Source organism: Furipterus horrens, unplaced genomic scaffold (assembly GCF_987537825.1).
Source record: "Furipterus horrens unplaced genomic scaffold, mFurHor1.1.pri manual_scaffold_2, whole genome shotgun sequence".
NCBI lineage: Eukaryota > Metazoa > Chordata > Mammalia > Chiroptera > Furipteridae > Furipterus > Furipterus horrens.
The window spans coordinates 63,708,757-63,727,230 of NW_028327172.1; the positions used below are offsets into that span (position 1 = coordinate 63,708,757).

The 18,474-nt window shown below is 39.0% G+C and overlaps 1 protein-coding gene and 1 pseudogene across 1 annotated transcript; both read left to right on the top strand.

The window, feature by feature from the left end:
* Positions 1-579: 579 nt before the first annotated feature.
* Positions 580-11,764, top strand: MMP27 (matrix metallopeptidase 27). The gene is made up of 10 exons (XM_090267321.1): positions 580-681; positions 1,419-1,657; positions 2,738-2,886; positions 2,979-3,107; positions 7,314-7,475; positions 7,651-7,771; positions 9,029-9,159; positions 9,843-10,002; positions 10,570-10,673; positions 11,529-11,764. Exons 1-10 carry the CDS (start codon positions 580-582, stop codon positions 11,762-11,764), a joined length of 1,533 nt encoding a protein of 510 aa, XP_090123447.1.
* A 4,139-nt stretch (positions 11,765-15,903) lies between these two features.
* LOC150018713 (josephin-1 pseudogene) lies at positions 15,904-16,496 on the top strand (annotated as a pseudogene).
* The last annotated feature ends 1,978 nt before the right edge of the window (positions 16,497-18,474 follow it).

The following is an 18,474-nucleotide window of genomic DNA, read 5'->3' on the forward strand; positions in this document are numbered from 1 at the left end:
GTGTAGTTCTCCATAAGTTCCCTCTAATCAAGTCCCTAAAATATTAACTGTGCATTTGCCACCTGCCTCCATTTTGTCTGACTTTATTCTCTGTGTACATCTGAATTCTCTATCAAATTGGAATAGTATCATTCACACATGCATTTACAGTGACAAGCAAATAGTAGGTGCTCAATAAACGTTTGATGTTTACCTTAGTTAATTAGGGTAACTCAGTTCCTGATTCAGCTGTCTTTTCATGGAGTTGCATTCAAAAACTTTATTTTACAAACTCTCAAGAACTTATGAATAGGAAAACCTTCAACTTTCCAAGAACAAAAGTGACTCGGAGGCTGACTTCATATTATATTTAATTCAGTAATGAACAATGGCTCTGTTAACTAAACAACTGCAGATCTTCATTGCAAAATCAACCTAAGGAGAAAAACCATGTCATGACACACTTCATGGCAAATGTCCTTTTTCTGTTATTAATTAAATGATGATATAAGCCAATTCATGCCACGTTTCACTAGTGTTTTCCAAATTCTTTGCAAACAGAACCAGGCTTCAACTGAAAAGGGAGAAAAGGGGAGAGGAATGAAGAGCCTTCTGCTTTTATTTTTTCTCTCTGTAACATTTTCTTCTGCATTTCCTACAGACCAAAAGATGGAAGATGAAGAAAACACGGAACTGGCTCAGGTACTGGCTCAATAAATGTTATTAATGACTATCAATAAAAAAATTCATTTTATTGATTGTCCTGTGACCTAAAATGAGAGCAAATTCCTACAAAAGAGTCATGAATTCTCTAGTGAGACGGAGCTACTTTTCATTTCCCTAGCTCTAAGGGACATCAAGGAACTGTGTGAGAGGTGGAGAGTGAGTGTGTGGTGGGAGAAAAGGCAGAATTTGCTACAATTGCTTAAACTTGTTGATCCCTTTATCCTTATATGTATGAAAAATACATTGTTTTGGATATTTCTTCTAAATATCAGTCCAGTTAGTTTGCCACATTTGGCTAAATCAATTCACAAAATGAATAATCACCTATCTTTTTAGAATTTGTTTCAAGGAAACACCAGAATGAATGTAACAGTAAAAATATGTAAGCTATGTGATGATTTAACACATAGAAGAAGCTTGATTTTCTTCTGTAGAGGTTTGGAGTTTTCAGAGCTGAGTGGTTTGTCCAATTCTGGTGACACATAGCTCAACCAGTTCTTGGAAATTGAAAAACAAGGGTGATTCTTTTCTTTCCTCTTTGATTTCTTCTTTTCTTCTTTTTTCCCTTGCTCTTTCCTTATCCTCATTATTTATTTTCTTCCTCCTCCCCCACTGCCAAAAGGGTTTCAGACAATTTTGTTTTATCCTGAGGTGAAAATTTGCTCTCCTGTAGTTTATGTCTTTTTTGTTTTTTGGTTTTTTTTTTTGGTCAGGCATATCTCAACCAGTTCTACTCTCTTGAAATAGAAGGGAGTCATCTTGTTCAAAACATGAACAGGAGTCTCATAGATGGCAAAATTCGGGAAATGCAAGCATTTTTTGGATTGACAGTGACTGGAAAACTGGACTCAAACACTCTTGAGATCATGAAGACACCCAGGTGTGGGGTTCCTGATGTGGGTCAGTATGGCTACACTCTTCCTGGGTGGTGGAAATACAACCTCACATACAGGTAATACTTCTGTCAATGTATTTCCCTCTAATCTCAAGGGACATGAACATAATCCAAAAAGCAAAAATAATAATAGTTTATTTTACCACGTACTTCCTATGTACATGGCACTTCATAAATTTCATTTATTCATCCTCCCAACAAACTGTGGTTCAACCACCACTGTTATTGCTATCTTAAACACAGAGAAACTTAAACTGAAAGGTTCAAGGTTATATAGTCCTTACCAGCAGGCTGGCTCTGGCAGGTATTCTAAAATCACTAGCCTCTGCCACCTCCGTATAATCTCAGGACTAGAAGCACTGTCATCTGATTGCAGATGCTTAAAGGTATAAAGTGTTCTCAAGGAAAAATGGGAAGATCTTAGAGATGTGTGTGAAGTTGTTAAATCTCAGATGGACCCCATAGTGAAGGTATGGAGTTTGCCTCCAGACATCTTAAAGGATGGGCTGGCTTATTGGCAGGAAGAGGATGAAGTGATCCTATGAGCTGAGATAGAGTCAGTAACCTTGACCTTCACTCTAGACCCCTCCTGCCTGGCCCCAAAGAGTCTTTCTGGTAGTTCTTTCTTCATTTTATTGAGTCTTAGGGATTGAGATAAAAATAGGTTTAGCAAGATAGGTAATAAAAACAAAAGAAAAATCTTTTTCTGAGTAACTAACACTTTATGACTTTCCAGTGAGATTCTTAATATATGACACATGCATAAAACTGATTTCCACAAGCCATCTGAGAACATCTCAATTCTTTTCAGAATATCTATAATACAGTCATATATACAGCAAACATATACATGAGATTAATGCTTTCCCATTTAGGGTGTGACCCTAGGGAAGTCATTTAACCTCTACAAGCCTCATTTGTTAAAGTGTTATAATACTACTTGATTAATGGGACAGATGAGAGAATTTAAAAAATACTTTATTTAAATAGTAAAGTATTATACAAGTGTAAGTATAGCACCATACCAAAAGTTAATGCAGCATATGATTTATTAGATAGAAATTATTTTCTTTTTGTAGTATGTGCACATGCATGCGTGTATAACCACCAACTGAGATATTTTTGTTGATTTTTAAGAATTGTGAACTACACTCCAGATATGGCACGAATTGATGTGGATGAGGCTATCCAAAAAGGTTTAGAAGTGTGGAGCAAAGTTACTCCACTCATATTCACCAAGATTTCCAAGGGGATTGCAGATATTATGATTGCATTTAGGACCCGAGGTAAGGTTTAAAATAAAGGAAAAAATAAGGCTATTTTCATCTCAAGGGCTTTGAAGAAGGTGACCTTTTCCCCCCCGTGACTTGCGTTTCAGTCCACGGTCAGTGTCCTCGTTATTTTGATGGCCCATTGGGAGTCCTTGGCCATGCTTTCCCCCCTGGTCTGGGTCTGGGTGGAGACACTCACTTTGATGAGGATGAAAACTGGACCAAGGATGGAGCAGGTGAGCCCAATTTTCTTTATGAACAAATTTTTATAGTCTAAAGAATCCCTGAAAAGAATAGCTTTGCAATCAGTTGCTTTTTACTGCCTAATTTCCTCACAGTTTTCCATATTCTAAGATGACTGATGAAAGTGTTCAATAACTGTTCAGACAATTGCTTGTACAATTAAGAGCCTTAGCCACACAACATCCTCATAAAGTCGCTAATCTTGTTATGATCAGAACATTCTTTACTTACTCATATTTGTTCATACACCCACAATGCCTGAAGGTTCACTATGTGCCTGGAATTATGCAAGGTGTTGTAGGAACCACAGGATTGTACTAGAAAAGATCCAGTCCTTCAGAGGTTCATGATCTTGTGTGGTATATAAAGCCTAGATGTGTATACCACCATTCAAGGCAGAACATGCTGTGTGTTTTGCCAATGGTAGAAGTCATCTCTGGATGAGAACTGAAAGGCACCTCTAGGGAGGCTGCAATTTTGAGTTAGTGATTGAAGAATGGTATGTGATTCGTGGCCCATAGAAGATCTGTTTACAAGCATGACTCTCCTCTGCTAACTCCTGCCCATCTGCTGAGGAATTAGACCTTAATATTTACATTTGATCTATTTCTTCAGACCAAGTGGTTGATTTTTTTGCTCTTAAAGGGCCTGCCTGGCACTAAAATAGAGATAATATATTATTGTACTTTTAAAATAAACAAGAGAACTTTACTACAATAAAAGTATGTACATCCAACAAAGGAGGTAAGTAAACACTCAGGTTCTCCCCAGTATTTTTTTTTTTCTTTCTAACATTGACAATAGTCATCTTGGGTCTGGTATCTGGTTTCCAGGGTTCTAGGAAGCAGAGGCTGTGGCTTTGCTGGTGGCTGGTATACAGGCCACAGTTCAGTTCTGACCAAGCAACTGCAGATAGTTTGTATGCCAATGTTAAGAGTTTCTACAAAACTTAAAGCCATTGACTCAGTATGGTTCATGGCCTCTCACTGTTAAGTCTGAACATGTGATGCAGTTGTTCTTCCAAATGCTAGTGAAAAAGAAAGGTGAATAAGTCAGGACTTGGCTGGACTTCAGGAACCAGGGGAAGTCTGGAGTAATTTGCTGTCATTGCCACATAGGTTAGCATCACAGACAGGAGGATGAAGGAAGTTGGGTGTCACCATCATCCAAATGACAGAGGAGTTGAATGGATCATATTACTTATGTATCTTCTTCTGAAACATGTCCCAATATTTCTTTGGATTTGGCCTATAGGCAGTGTGGATATGTTCAATCAAGAAGTTATAGGAACTATCCCAGTACTTGCCAAAATCAAGATGACTCCCTTTGCTTGGCCAGGATTTACTTTTATATCTAGAGGCAGAGATTAGTCAAAGATTTCACTATCCTTTCATCCCTATTAATATCAATATTTAGTATTAATTACTATTAATGACACTGATATAAGCTCTCTGCCAAGAAGGATGTGTGGAGTGCATTGTTAAAAAGTCCAAAGAGTTCTGAGCACCAAGTTTGCAAAACTTGCTTGAGCAAGGCAGGGGATAAATAGAGCCCTCCACCAAGTTATGGTGTATAACCAAGGAACTGTACTCAAATGGATTGTCTTCTAACTGCTTTATTACATTCCTCAAGGTATAAATTGTAGGCCCTAATGACAACCAATTGTATGACTCTTAGCTCACTGACATAAAAGGGAAAATGCCTTCCTGTACTCTAATAAAAACAAACAAACAAAAAATCTCAAGCAAATGTGATCACCAATCACATTAGGATTTTTTAACAGAAAATTTATCAATAATGTATGATACATGATTACATCTTTTATGGGAATATGCAGGCTCTCTGTGGAAAGGGCACAAAAGTGTAACTTGCTTAAGAGCAATAGACAATGGTCATCTGCCAATCCTACTGCTTCCTAAGGGAAGCGCAAGTCATTGCATGGTGATAGCAGGAGGGTTTGAGCTCATATAGAGATTTTCCTGAGACTCTCCCAAAGCAAGGCCTGTATGTGCTACACACACATACACACATGCACTAAGCAACTGAAACAGACCTTTGGGATGCTACCCATGCACAGTGCTGTGATGTAAAAAGAGCAATAGTCTGTGGTTTGGCAGACCTTGGTTTCTTTCAGGGCTTCCCATTTACTTCCTAAGGGATCCTGGGCAAATTAGCTAATTTCCTTACACTCTGTTTCTTTATCTGTAAAATAAGGCTAATAATGCCATTCTTGCAGGAAGATGACACAAATACCTGTAATAAAACACCCTGCAAAGCACTTGTCCATAGTGAGCATTCAAAAGGTGTTTGACATTGATGATTATGTTGGTGATTATTAGTATTGATGATGATGATTAAAGTGATTTCCAGACAAAGAAAAAAATATTCATAAAGGTACCAATGTATAATGCAAGATTTTTCTAGTCACATCTCCAAGAAGACAGAGATGCTATTTTTTTTTTCTTACACTATAATATGTTCTGTAACATTCTCAGCACATAATACATGATCTGCAAATGTTTGGTAAATGAAGTCATTCAACAGTCCTTTACTCAGCATCCTCTCTGACTCAGGCTCTGTGATAGAAATGGAGTATACAATAGTGTATAAGACACAGAGCCTGACCTCCAGGGGTTTACAATCTGGGGGAACACACTATCAAATGGTAATTCAAATCAGTATGATCAACATTGGGATAAAGAAAACTATGGGAATATAATGGAAGCACATCAAATAAATCCCACCCAAATACAGATAAAGAGGTCAGAGGAGAAAGTGTTGCCCAATATGAGACCTGAAGGCCAAGCAGGAACTCCAAAGGCACAGTGGAGTAAAAAGTGTTCTGGACAGAATAACACAACCAACTGAAGCATTCGAATTGCAGTGGAAGAGATGGCTAAATAGTGGATAGGATTCAGATTACAGAGGGCCTTAAAGGACAGGATAGATTTGGACTTCATTTAAATGGCATGGTTTTAATGATTTTTTCAGTCATTTGTCCTATTCCTTGTCCAAAAGCACACGCAGTGATATTACCAGCCAGACGAGGGACAGCAGCAAAGTCAAGAGCACAAAAACATGAAAGACCATGTAATAATCCTTTGCCACTCCATGTTTGTTATGTGCAAACATCACTGGACCAGGCTCCATCATGAAAGGCTCAGCTTTCTCCTTAGGATCCGTAGGCTTTGTTGCAAGTCCAGGGGCAGTGTCTAATATTTATAACCTTAGGGACTAAGGAGAGACAGAGAAATAAAAAGACAATTCCACCATGCACAGTAAGACTTCTGGTGTGGGGAAGTACAGGGTACTATGGTCTTGATATTAGAGATGCATTTAACCATTCTTTCATCGAAATAAATACCTGGATATCCAGCAACCATTATTAGGCACCCACTATTGATAAGTTTAGCAGTCACGAGGATTAAAAGATAGTTAATATAGTCACTTTACTGAAAGGTGCACAGTTTGGTGAAAGAAATAGACAATTGCAGTACCTTAATGTGCTATGACAGAATTCAGCACTGAGTCTAAGGAAGCCCAGAGAGGTGCATTTTATTCAAACTGGAAAGAAGCTGGTTGGACAAGGGAAGTCTCATGAAGGAGATGACTCCAGAGATAATTCCTGAGAATAAGTAGGATAACTAGGTAAAAAGGGGGTGGGAGAGGTAACTTTCTGAGCAGAAAGGATGAGATATTAAGACATTGAGATTAGAAAAAAAGATGGAATAAATGAGAAATGCAAATGATTGAATATGGCTATCTCATTGAATATGTAAATAAAATATGAGCCTGGAAAAATCCAGGAACTATATCATGAAAGACTATGTTAAGGTATTTGAACTTTATTCTACAGCCAATAGAGAACCTCTGAAGAATATAAATAGAAGCAGCATCCCATATAGTATAGCCTAGAAACAATCAAAGGTGGCAACTTCAATTTTTTAAAATACTGTTCATTTCTGAGACACTTGTTTTCTACCATTTGCTTACTCTGGGCTATATTTCTCCACGATGTGACTAATACCACTGATTAATGTTGAAATATTCCCCATATAAATGATGATGCATGTGTTACAAGAATTATCTGCTGTATAGCAAGCCTATTCTTCTTTCCCTCTAGTTAATTCTTAATCTCACATGTAACTGTTCTCCTGCTTAGTGACTCATGTACTACTGTTCTCCCTATTTTCATTAAGGATTCAACTTATTTCTTGTGGCTGCTCATGAATTTGGTCATTCACTGGGGCTGTCTCACTCCAATGATCAAACAGCTCTGATGTACCCAAATTACGTCTCCCTGGATCCTAGCAAATTCTTACTTTCTCAGGATGATATCAATGGAATCCAATCCATCTATGGTGAGAAACATCATAATCTGAATATACATGAACTAAATAGGAAAGTTTCCAAAAGGAAGTTGAGAAAATCACTTCTTAAATTATCATGAAGAAAATATTCACTTGGGTAAGATCCCTCTGTTGATATTTCCACATGCCTTCTTAATTCACTGTGGTGTTTCTTTTCTCATCAAAGGAGGTCTACCTAAGGCACCTGCTAAGCCAAAGAGACCCACTGTACCCCATACCTGTGACCCTGATTTGACTTTTGATGCTATCACCACTTTCCGCAGAGAAGTTATGTTCTTTAAAGGCAGGTAAATCCCTTCCCTTAAATACTTTGACTTCCTATGAAAATGTTCCTCTTTAAGAGATTTAGGGATAAAGAGGGAGGCATGAGGATAGTGAAAATATGTGCCTTTTATTTTTCATTTTATAACTGCCCATACTGTTTGAATGTTTCACTATGTGCATATATGTCTTATTTATTTGATAAATTGATTTTTAAATGTCTTTAAGCAAATTTTTAAATTTCCACTGAAAGTCAACTTTCAGTGACTTTTTAGCTAAAATAGTACACCAATTCCAGTGACGTGTTGGAGCTGACTTATACCATTTCAGGATCCAATTGTTGAATTTTCATAAATTTTGTAAACCAGTTCACACCACTTTGGTGGCTTGAAAGTGGCCCTGGTTAGAGTATTTACACCTTGCAAAGCAGAAAATGGTTAAATTAGGTCTTTTTCCTGTCTAGAGAGCCTGATGTTAAAACGTATCAGCAGACCATTCCTTAATATTACATCAATGAAGTGTTAACTGTAGTAGGAAATCTCTTCTTTCACTATGTATAATTTATTGGACTTAAATTGCAGCATTTTGTGTCTGTTATGTATACCATGACTATATTTATATAACAAAGTATCAGGACATACTACATCTAACAAAGACAGAGGGGCAAAAGGAAAGAATTACTGAAGTCAGACTGCTTCCCCTCATGACTACATAGCACTGTAATGACATGCTCCTAACAGCAGAGGTGAGAGACCACTTGTCAGGGGAGGACTGCCAGCACGGGAAGGGGAATAGAATAGCAAGATTTCTCAAGTCTCTTTCATAGACTCAGAATTTCCCAAAAGGGAAAATCTGTGGAAATATTTTGCCATGCTCATAATAACAGTTCTTCATTCTAGCAAACATTGGCACCAAAGAGTTCTTAGAATATTTGGTGTTGGCTTGGAACATTGAGTATTTCTACTTTGGCAAAAATCAAGCCATTGAGCACTCGAAATTGGGTAGTAAATGATGTTAAGCTCCCCCAAATGTTGAGTACTATTTAAGAGACTTCCATGGATAGTTTGCTACTCTAAGTACCTGAGAAAATGGGTAAAAAGACATGTCCTGACCTTGGTAGAAGTGAATTCACAGCCACCTATATATACTGAAAGAAATTGTATTAAAGCTCTAAATTATTGAGAAAAATGTCAGCCCACTAGATAAAAGATAAGTCTCAGTTTACAATATTTTCATTGACATATATACATGATGTATTTATAAGGTGTTTTTGTTTAACACAGGCACCTGTGGAGGACCTATTGTGATATCAATGATGTTGAATTTGAATTAATCTCGTCCTTCTGGCCATCTCTGCCAGCTGATATTCAAGCTGCATATGAGAACCCTAAAGATAAGATTCTGGTTTTTAAAGGTAACTTTTCCCATCATGATTCCCGCTCTCCTCATGAATACTTGAACTTAGGTTTCTGTCATAAAGAATAATTATCCAGGGATACTCTGTTGCTGTGAAGATAAACACTATCGCAATTGCACAGGAGCTAAAAACAAAAACAAAAACAAAAACAAAACAAACCCTACATACACCAGTATGACAGAAATTAAAAGTCTTTTCTATATTCTCTTTTTACTAGGGTTGCCAAATTTGGCAAATAAAAACACAAAGTGCTTTGAATTTCAGATAACTAACAAATAATTTTGGTATGTTATGTATCGCAATTTTTGGATATACTTAGATACCAAAGTTAGTTAAATTCAAATTTAACTAGTATCTTATATTTAATCTAGCAACCTTACTTTTTATAAGGATTTCATCAGATTACTAGCCACTGAGAACACTTGAGTGCAGGAATTTAGGAAAATGTGTCCAAACACACCGACTTGATTCAGAGTTAGAAAAGCAACCAACACAGTGAAACCAAATGACATGGGTATGCACACTATTAACTACAGGTGTATGTTATTTGTCTAATGTTAATGATACAAGCAGCTAAAGAAAGTGGTTAGACTAAATAGAGAAATAAGATTACTAAATCCCTAAGCATTGAACCTGAAAGGACCCAGGCATCATAAGATAATCATTCTCTCCCTTTTTAGATGACAAATTCTGGATGATCAGAGAATATGCTGTTTTACCAGATTATCCCAAATCCATCTACACTCTTGGCTTTCCAGGATATGTGAAGAAAATTGATGCAGCTGTCTGTGACCACAATGCAAGAAAAACCTACTTCTTTGTGGGTGTCTGGTGCTGGAGGTTAGTTTATAGACAATTGACCACTTCATTTTATTCTGGAGAAAAATATTCACGTTAGCATCATGTTAGCATCACATTAGCATAGGCAAAAATAAAACTAACCTATAGTCTTCTTAAAGTGAATTATGTTGAAGGCAATTGCAGGTGGATGACATTCATCAAACAAAAGAATGTTTTGGTGAGTCCAAAGATCTTTCTCCCACTTAAAAAATAAAGATAACATAAAATAATAAAGCTGGCGATGTCAACCAACTTGCCAGTGACACAAAAATATTGAATCAGAATCTATGAAAGCTCCTAGCTGAGACCTTACTTTAACATTTCCTCAGAATAGCATCACTCTGACAAATGATGAGGTCCTTTTCCCCCATCAATTCTTGTTTTCAAGACACTTTAAATGATTCGACCAAACATAATCTTTGCCACATTTTAAAATTATTGATCCTATTAGCTTTTTTTCCACTAGGCCTCTTTTCTCCACACACCTGCTTGACTTGAAGTTTGGCGGTAAATGATTTACGTACCCCGAAACAAAGAACCCCCAATTTTTCATATTCATGTGTCCAGGTATGATGAAGTGGCCCAAACCATGGACAAAGGGTACCCTCAGAGGGTGCTAAAATCCTTTCCAGGAATTGGTCTCCGAGTTGATGCTGCTTTCCAGCATAAAGGTAAGATCAAGACCTAAACTCTTAGGATGGTTGGAAGACTTTACCAACAGTAAAAGACAGCACACTGAATCAGTAACTCCTGAATTATATTTTCTGTTATACCATTTAAAATATATGTGAAAAGTGCCAATATTAGTCTTACTTATCATTGATCCAAGACACCCCGGAAAAGTTTTAAGTGTGAAAAATGACTAAGCACATAAACTGAACAGTGATTCTCAAACCATAATGTATATAGTTTAATATATACAGTTTAGGGTTTGTGTGTGAAACTGCATATTCTTCAGAGTTTTTGAGGCAGTGCTATTGTGGCTGATTTCCAGGAAACTACAGTCTGAAAAGAACCTCGGGCAATTTAATGTACTAGTCCAGCTGCTATTATCTTCAAAGTCAACAACCTAGACCATGGAGTAAACAGGAGTCTAAAAATATTTTTGAGTGACACAATCTCTTATTCCAATGATGCCTAACACAGAACCACAACACCTAAAACAGATAAAGAAAAACAGCTTTAAGGAAATGAGGATATCAGGCCCAACTCCAAACCCACAGAGGCCTTCTTCTTCCCGAGGCATTCTTCTGAGACAGAGCTTGAAACTTTTGGCATAAACCACAGTCTGGCTAGAAAAGTAGTAAGCCCTGTGAAATTCATGTTTCATACCTTAGCTTTTTTCTCAGGGAAATAAAAACAATAATATTTCTTATGTGGAGGTGATAAAATAAAATGTATGTAATTATACAAGTTTCTTTTCTCTGTATAATGTTCAATTATTTTACTCTACATTCATAAAATTAAAAAGTATGGAACCATTGTATAGTTGTATAAGATAACTAATCATGATTCTCTCTCTCTAGGGTTCTTCTATTTCTTCCATAGATCAAAGCAATTTGAATATGATCCTAAGGCAAAGAACATTACCCGAGTGATGAAAACCAATACTTGGTTTCGATGTAAAGAACCATTAAACTCATCATCTGATTTTAATAACAGTGAAGAAAAAGTACATTCAGGAGTGGAGATGTTTTATCATAAGAATTTAAATTTGCTTCCCTGGCTGGTGTGGCTCAGTGGATTGAGTGCTGGCCTGTGAACGGAAAGGTCGCCAGTTCGATTCCCAGTCAGGGCACATACCTGTGTTGTGGGCCAGGTCCCCAGTTGGGGGTGTTTAAGAGGCAAATGATAGAGGTTTCTCTCACACATCCATGTTTCTCTCCCTCTCTTTCTCCCTTCCTTTCTCTCTCTCTAAAAATAAATAAATAGAAAAAATTTTTAAGAATTTAAACTTGCTTATTTTCAGTATTGTTCATGCTCTGAAAGAAATCTAGTTATCGATAAATTTATAGACCTAAAATAAACCTCAAGAGGTCTTTTAACCTGAACTCTGCTTCAAAGTAGATTAAAACTATTCTTTAGTTCTAAATATCAATTGGATAAAGATTTAACAGCCATTTTGAGGTGCCTGATTCTTTTTACAGGAAGTAATTATGTATAAACAAAATTTTTACTGCACTTTAAGCCTATTTTATACTTTGTGGACTTGGAGAAATAAGTCATGTACCTTATGATAACTAAATAGCGAAGACATTTATTTAACCAATCTTTGGCATGTGCCCAGTTTCTATTCCCTATTCACCAATTAAATAAATTATTCTACCTCCCAAAGCCAGGAGTGCATAGAGAGAGGCAGGAATTGTTACACTAATGGCGATCCCCCAATATTTAAGGAACTAGTAGGAGTAAAAAAAGTAGTGCTCCCTCCAACCTCCCACCCCCAAGCATAGACCAATGAATTTAACCATTCCTTAGAGAGTTTGAAATCAAATTCTTATACACTTTTCTAATATACAATACAAGAAATGTAGAGATTTCCTCCCTGTGTTTGAGATATATATGTCACCTAAACCTAAACTTATAGGTAAAATTTCCTGCCCTCTTTGTTACACCACATATTTGTTGAGTTTCTAAATTCTTATGGTTAGGTTTTAGCTTTACATCCTCAAAACTAAATGCTTAGCAGAGCTCTCCATAAATTTCTGACCCAGAAGATGGGAGGTTGTCAGTTGAATAGGATTCTGATGAAGTAATAGACTAAGCATGTGTTAACTGATAAAAACAATCTCAGAATTCCAACAGCTGGTCCCCCCTCTCACAAATTTTCCTTGAAAGAAAAGGTTGTAGAAAACAGTTACTGCATGCTTAAAACAAAAAAGTAGCCCTGACTGGTGTGGCTCACTGCGTTGGGCGTCATCCTGCAAACTGAAGGGTCCCCTGTTTGATTCCTGGTCAAGGCACGTGCCTGGGAAAGTCCTGGGCAGGTCCTGGGCTGGAAATCTGCAAAAGGCAGCCAATTGATATTTCTCTCTCACTCTTTCTCCCTCCCATCCCCTCTCTCTCAAAATGAATAAATAAAATCATTTTTTTAAAGTAAATTTTAGGAAATGTAGTTTAATACCTAGCATGTAGTTAATGGTAGTTTAGTCTGAGAAAAATAGTGCCGGAATAAGCAAATATCCATACATATTAACAAAAGAACCTCAACTTTACTTAACACTGTTCACAAAAATTGAAAATTGGAGATCCAGGAAGTGCAGATCATTCTAAGAAGCACCAACAAACAACAATAGGAGTCACAAAAATGGGGAGACAGAGAAACAATCCCCCATCGAAAGGAAAGGTAGAGTCCCCAGAAAGAGTGCTAAATGAAATAGAGGGGAGCCAACTATCAGATATGGAATTGAAAGCATGGATTATGGAGAAGCTCAATGAGCTCAGCGGAAACTACAAAGAACTCCAGAAAAACTACAGTGAACTTCAGAAGAATTATAAGGAACTTACTGAGAATTATACCAGCATCAAAAAGGACATGGAAGCTATCAATAAGAGCCAGGAGGAAATGAAGAATACGATCTCTGAATTGAAGAACACAGTAGAAGGAATTAAAAACAGGCTAGAGGAAGCAGAAGATCGGATCAGCGAGCTGGAGGACAATGTAGACAAAAACTCACAGACAGTGCAACAAAATGAAAAAAGACTGAACAAGACTGAAGAGGCTCTAAGACAGCTGCAGGACAACATGAAACGTAATAATATCCGTATCATAGGAAATCCAGAGGAGAAGAAGAAGAGCAAGGGATAGAAAACCTCTTTGAAAAACTAATGACAGAAAACTTCCCTAACATGAGGAGAGAAAGAATCATGCAAGTCCAGGAAGCACAGAGGGTCCCAATGAAGATGAACCCCAACAGGCCCACTTCAAGACACATCATAATTAAAATGCCAACATTCAAAGACAAAGAGAGAATCCTAAAAGCAGCAAGAGAGAAACAACTAATAACATACAAGGGAGCTCCAATAAGGCTATCATCAGATTTCTCAGCAGAAACACTACAAGCCAGAAGGGAATGGCAAAAAATATTCCAAGTAATGAAAAACAAAGGCCTAAACCAAGAATACTCTACCCAGCAAGGCTCTCATTCAAAACGGAAGGTGAAATAAGGAGTTTCCAAGACAAAAGAAGGCTAAAAGAATACATCTCCACCAAACCAGCATTGCAAGAGATGCTAAAGGGTCTGCTTTAAGAAGATGAAGAAACAGAGAGAGACAGAGAAGAACACGAGTACAAAGGGGGAAAATGACAATGAATAAGTACTGAAAGAAAGAAGGAACTTCTACCATTTGCAACAACATGATTGGAACTGGAGAGAATTATGCTTAGCGAAATAAGCCAGGCAACAAAAGAAAATTACCTTCTGCTATCACCTACTACAGGAAACTAATGAACAAAACAAACAAATGAGCAAAATTGAACCAGAGTGGTTACGGATTGAATGATGTCCTTTAACCCTGTTGCCCCCAGAATACAACAAGGATGCCAGCCTGTTAAACCAAGCACGCCGTTGTCCAGAGACAGCCAACCAACCTGGAGTCTGCACGATCCTTCCCCTTGTGGGAAGGCCACCCTCCCCTCCACACCCCCACTCTTATTAGGGATTTCTTGACCCAAGGGTAGGTACGACGATGACCATGTCCAGCTTGAAGCAGCGAGAGGAGCTCGAGACCTTCGTCCATTGTCCTTTATAAGATTGTAAAGGGTCTTAAGTCTGAGAGGGAGGGATTGTTATTTTTTATTGTTAAAATATTTAACTAATTAATTAATTATTTTTAAAAAAGAAGAAGAAGAATATATGAAAGGGTGAGGCAGGAGAGCTTGTATGTACGACCCATGGGCATGGACTTGCAGAGGGAATTGTTGGGGAAGGGGGGTGCTGGGCAGAGGGGAGCAAAGGGGAAAAAATTGGAACTATTGTAACAATATAATCAATAAAATATACTTAAAAAAATTAAAAATAAAATTAAAAATTTTCACACATTGAAAAAAAAAATTGAAAATTGGCTATAGACCTCTAAATAGAATTAAAAATATAAAACTTCTAGAAGAAAATGCTTTTTAAAAATGTGTGACCTCGCATTCAGCAAAGATTTTTAGGTAAAACAACAACAACAAAACCCGTGAACCATAAAAGAAAAAAGTAGAGGTGTGCCCGCTTGCTGGGGCGCGGCCCAGGAGGTGCCCCACAGCTCCAAGAGCCAGGCGAGAAGGTCACAGTCCACGCTTTCCAATGAGCAGCGCTGGCCTAGGTCCGCGCCCTGCTGGGCCCCACAGCATCCGAGAGCCTGGAGAGCCGCCTGGGAGGCACCCCCGCACTGCCTGTGATCCCACACTGGTCGACCCTCCCTAGCTCCTCCAATTTTCCTTTTCATCCACCACATAGGCCTTGTCTCCTGAGTCAGTGCCATTGCAGTTCCAAAGAAATGGAAGAAAAGGAGCGAAGTGACCAATTCCTTTTAGTCCTCCTGCATTGAGGCCTGGGTGGCTTTTGCTGAAAGGAAGACGCAAAAAGAAAATCGTGATTTGGGGGTAGGGGAGGGAGCAGGGAAGAGGAGAGTGGGAAAAGGGAACAAGGTCTTAGATTTTATATGATTCTCTTTAAATTCTGCACTTCGACAGTGGTGGCGAAATACACTAATCCAAAAGTTATTTTTCTTTTGAGAAGAAGTGGATTGTTTTTCCTTTTTATTCCAATCTTTCTCTCCATGACAAAGCATAAATCATTGACACCAGAAATTAAGGTGGATTTCAGGAATCCTGCAGAGGCTGAGAAAGTTACATTCCTCCTCAGGAGGGAAGGGTGGAGTGTTATTTGCCTTCTGGAACCTAAAACGAAAAACATGAGTTGCGTGCCATGGAAAGGAGATAGGGCCAAGTCTGAATCATTGGAGCTGCCCCAGGCAGCACTCCTACAAGTCTACCAAAGCACAAGGAGCTTTGTGCCCTGCATGCCCTCAATAACATCATCCAGCACACCAATGCATTCACCTGGGAAATGGGGCAAGAGATTTTCCAGAGGTGGTCTCCGAACCCCAAGGTGACTCCCCATAAGAAGAGCACCCTGGGAAATGGGAACTATGAAGTGACCGTCATTATGGCAGCACTTCAGACCACAGACTGTGCAGCTGTTTGGTGGGACAAGCACAGGGATGTCAGTGTCATTGCTCTCACTATTGTCATTGGCTTTGTCTACCCTCCAGCCTGTGCTGGGCTCCACTGAAGTTGCCTCTCAAAAGGCAGCACTGGGTCTGTGTTTGAGATGTGGGTGGTGCCTACTACAACCTTTACTCCAAACTGAAAGGGTCAGAGTGGATCGGAGGCGAGAGCAAGCTCAGGAAATTTCTGAAACATCACTTGGGAGGAAAGAACTGAACCCCTGCTGGTGGTACTGGGAGAGGTGGAGGCTGACCAGAGTCGGAGGGCTGATGTGTAACAGTTCTTCCCAACCTTCCCTCATCTCCACCCCCTAAATCCTCCGTGAAGTGCTATGTGCTGTACAGTGAGTCTGCCCTTGCCACTTCCCCAAACATCTCCTTGGATTTTTCCCCTCAGATCTGACAGTGCAATTGGCCAGATATGTGAAATGTTACACAAACCAACCAGCGTTACTCATTCCTGGGAAAGGAAGGTAGAAGTGCTGTGCTTAGGGCAAGTGATGGAAGAGCTTTATTTAATTTGAAGAGAGGAGGAAAAAAATGGATCCTTGCTTATTTCTCCCTTTCCTCCGAGTATGTGACAGAGCCTCTGCTGGAGTTCACTGCTGCTCTTTCCTGGAGATGCTGCCTCCCTTCCCCCTTTCCTGGCAACTAGTAGGTTTGTAGACACAGTACATGCAAAGCCCATGTAAAACCATCTTCAAAACCCCAGCAGCAGTACAGAATGCCATCTCCAACCCTTAATGCCACCCCTCACCCTATTTTTAAGGGTGGTTTATGACCATCCTTGGAGTTTTATAATGAAAAGTTCTCTAATATTTCATACTGAGTAGATGAATCCTGAAACATCATAGTGTGGCAGGGCGAGCCAGATACCTAAGAGGACATGGCCAAAGCCAGGTGGACATGACTGACCTGTCTGCCTCCCTCCAGCACTGTCCCTGCCACTTCATTATATTAATTTAGGAGGCTCTGGGGCACAAGATAAGAAAAAGGGCAGTTCTCCCAGTTGGCTCACTCTGGCAAAAAATGAAACAATAAGCCTACCTTTGACATCAAGTTCCATTAGTTTAAGACAGAGTTGGGGGAGGAAAGTATTATGAAGAGAATAGCTAGAATCAGAAGTCTTAGGCTCTGAGTTACTATAGTGACAAGCAGGATCCTCAAGTTGGGTGGTTATGTGCATTATGTGATAAGACCTAGATTTGTCATTTTTCTGTAATTTCCTTCACTAATCTACCAAGACTTGACTGCTCCATACCTCTTTACATAGTTGTAGGCCACTATTCTCCTGTAACTTTGGAAATCAAAAGAGGAGGGAGAGTACATGCCATACCACACTGCATGCCACAAAAATGGTTGTAATTGCCTCAAGGCTGGTGGGCAGGCAGAGATGACCTGTCTAGCCCTTACAGATCAATAGTCTTGCTGGCCCTGAGAGCTGCTGACTTCTCTCCAGCAGCAAAGCCAACCTGGGGCTTGCATGTCACACTTAAGCAAGCTGAATGGGATGAAGCTGGGGCTTCCTCCTCCCTACTGTGACTGGAGTGCATGTTTACACCAGCACTTTTTCTGCACATGTATCTTCAACAAGGCTGGTTTTTATGCTCAGTAAGAAGCCGCCATGTGGCCACTGCATTCCACCATCTAAGCAACTGACCGCAGTCTTTTTTGCACCATTTTCTATCAGTCCTGCTTGGGACCCCAGAGAGCTCTTTACCTTATCTCTGTACAATGACATTCCAACCACCACCAGCCAGAAGTTACAGCCAACCTTGCTGATTGTCACAACCCAGACCTTGGGTCTATTGGCACTGTCAGTTATAGTTAAGCCATTTCCTGGGAAGAGGAGGAAACTCCTCTCCAGTCTGCTTAGACCTGTGCAAATGGCACTTCAAAGGAGTCCCCATGTACTTGGAGTCCATGATCCAATGGGATATGCAAAGACACTTAAACACTTCAGGGCTGGTTTATCTGCTCATATGCAATGCTAGTGCCTAGAAACAGGGACTCATGCTGATGCCCAAGGGCAAAAAGTCTCTTTTCCTTTAGGAAGGGGGCAGGCCTGACCCTGATGCCCAGTAAGGGGTGACCCTAGGCCTTTTGTTTTTCTAGCTTTTATCCATTTGCTTTTTTGTTGGCCTTGTGCTGAGTTTGTTTACAGAAGATATATTCTGTTTAACCAAATATTAAAAATGAAAAGCCCCATACATAAAAAAGAAGAAATTGACAAATTAAACTTCATCAACACTTAAT

Excerpts from the sequence above, each read along its gene's own strand:
- MMP27 (XM_090267321.1), top strand. The coding sequence starts at position 580 with ATGAAGAGCCTTCTGCTTTTATTTTTTCTCTCTGTAACATTTTCTTCT. Across the intron at positions 10,003-10,569 it reads GTGGGTGTCTGGTGCTGGAG|GTATGATGAAGTGGCCCAAA; the intron begins GTTAGTTTATAG and ends TCATGTGTCCAG. Across the intron at positions 10,674-11,528 it reads TGCTGCTTTCCAGCATAAAG|GGTTCTTCTATTTCTTCCAT; the intron begins GTAAGATCAAGA and ends CTCTCTCTCTAG.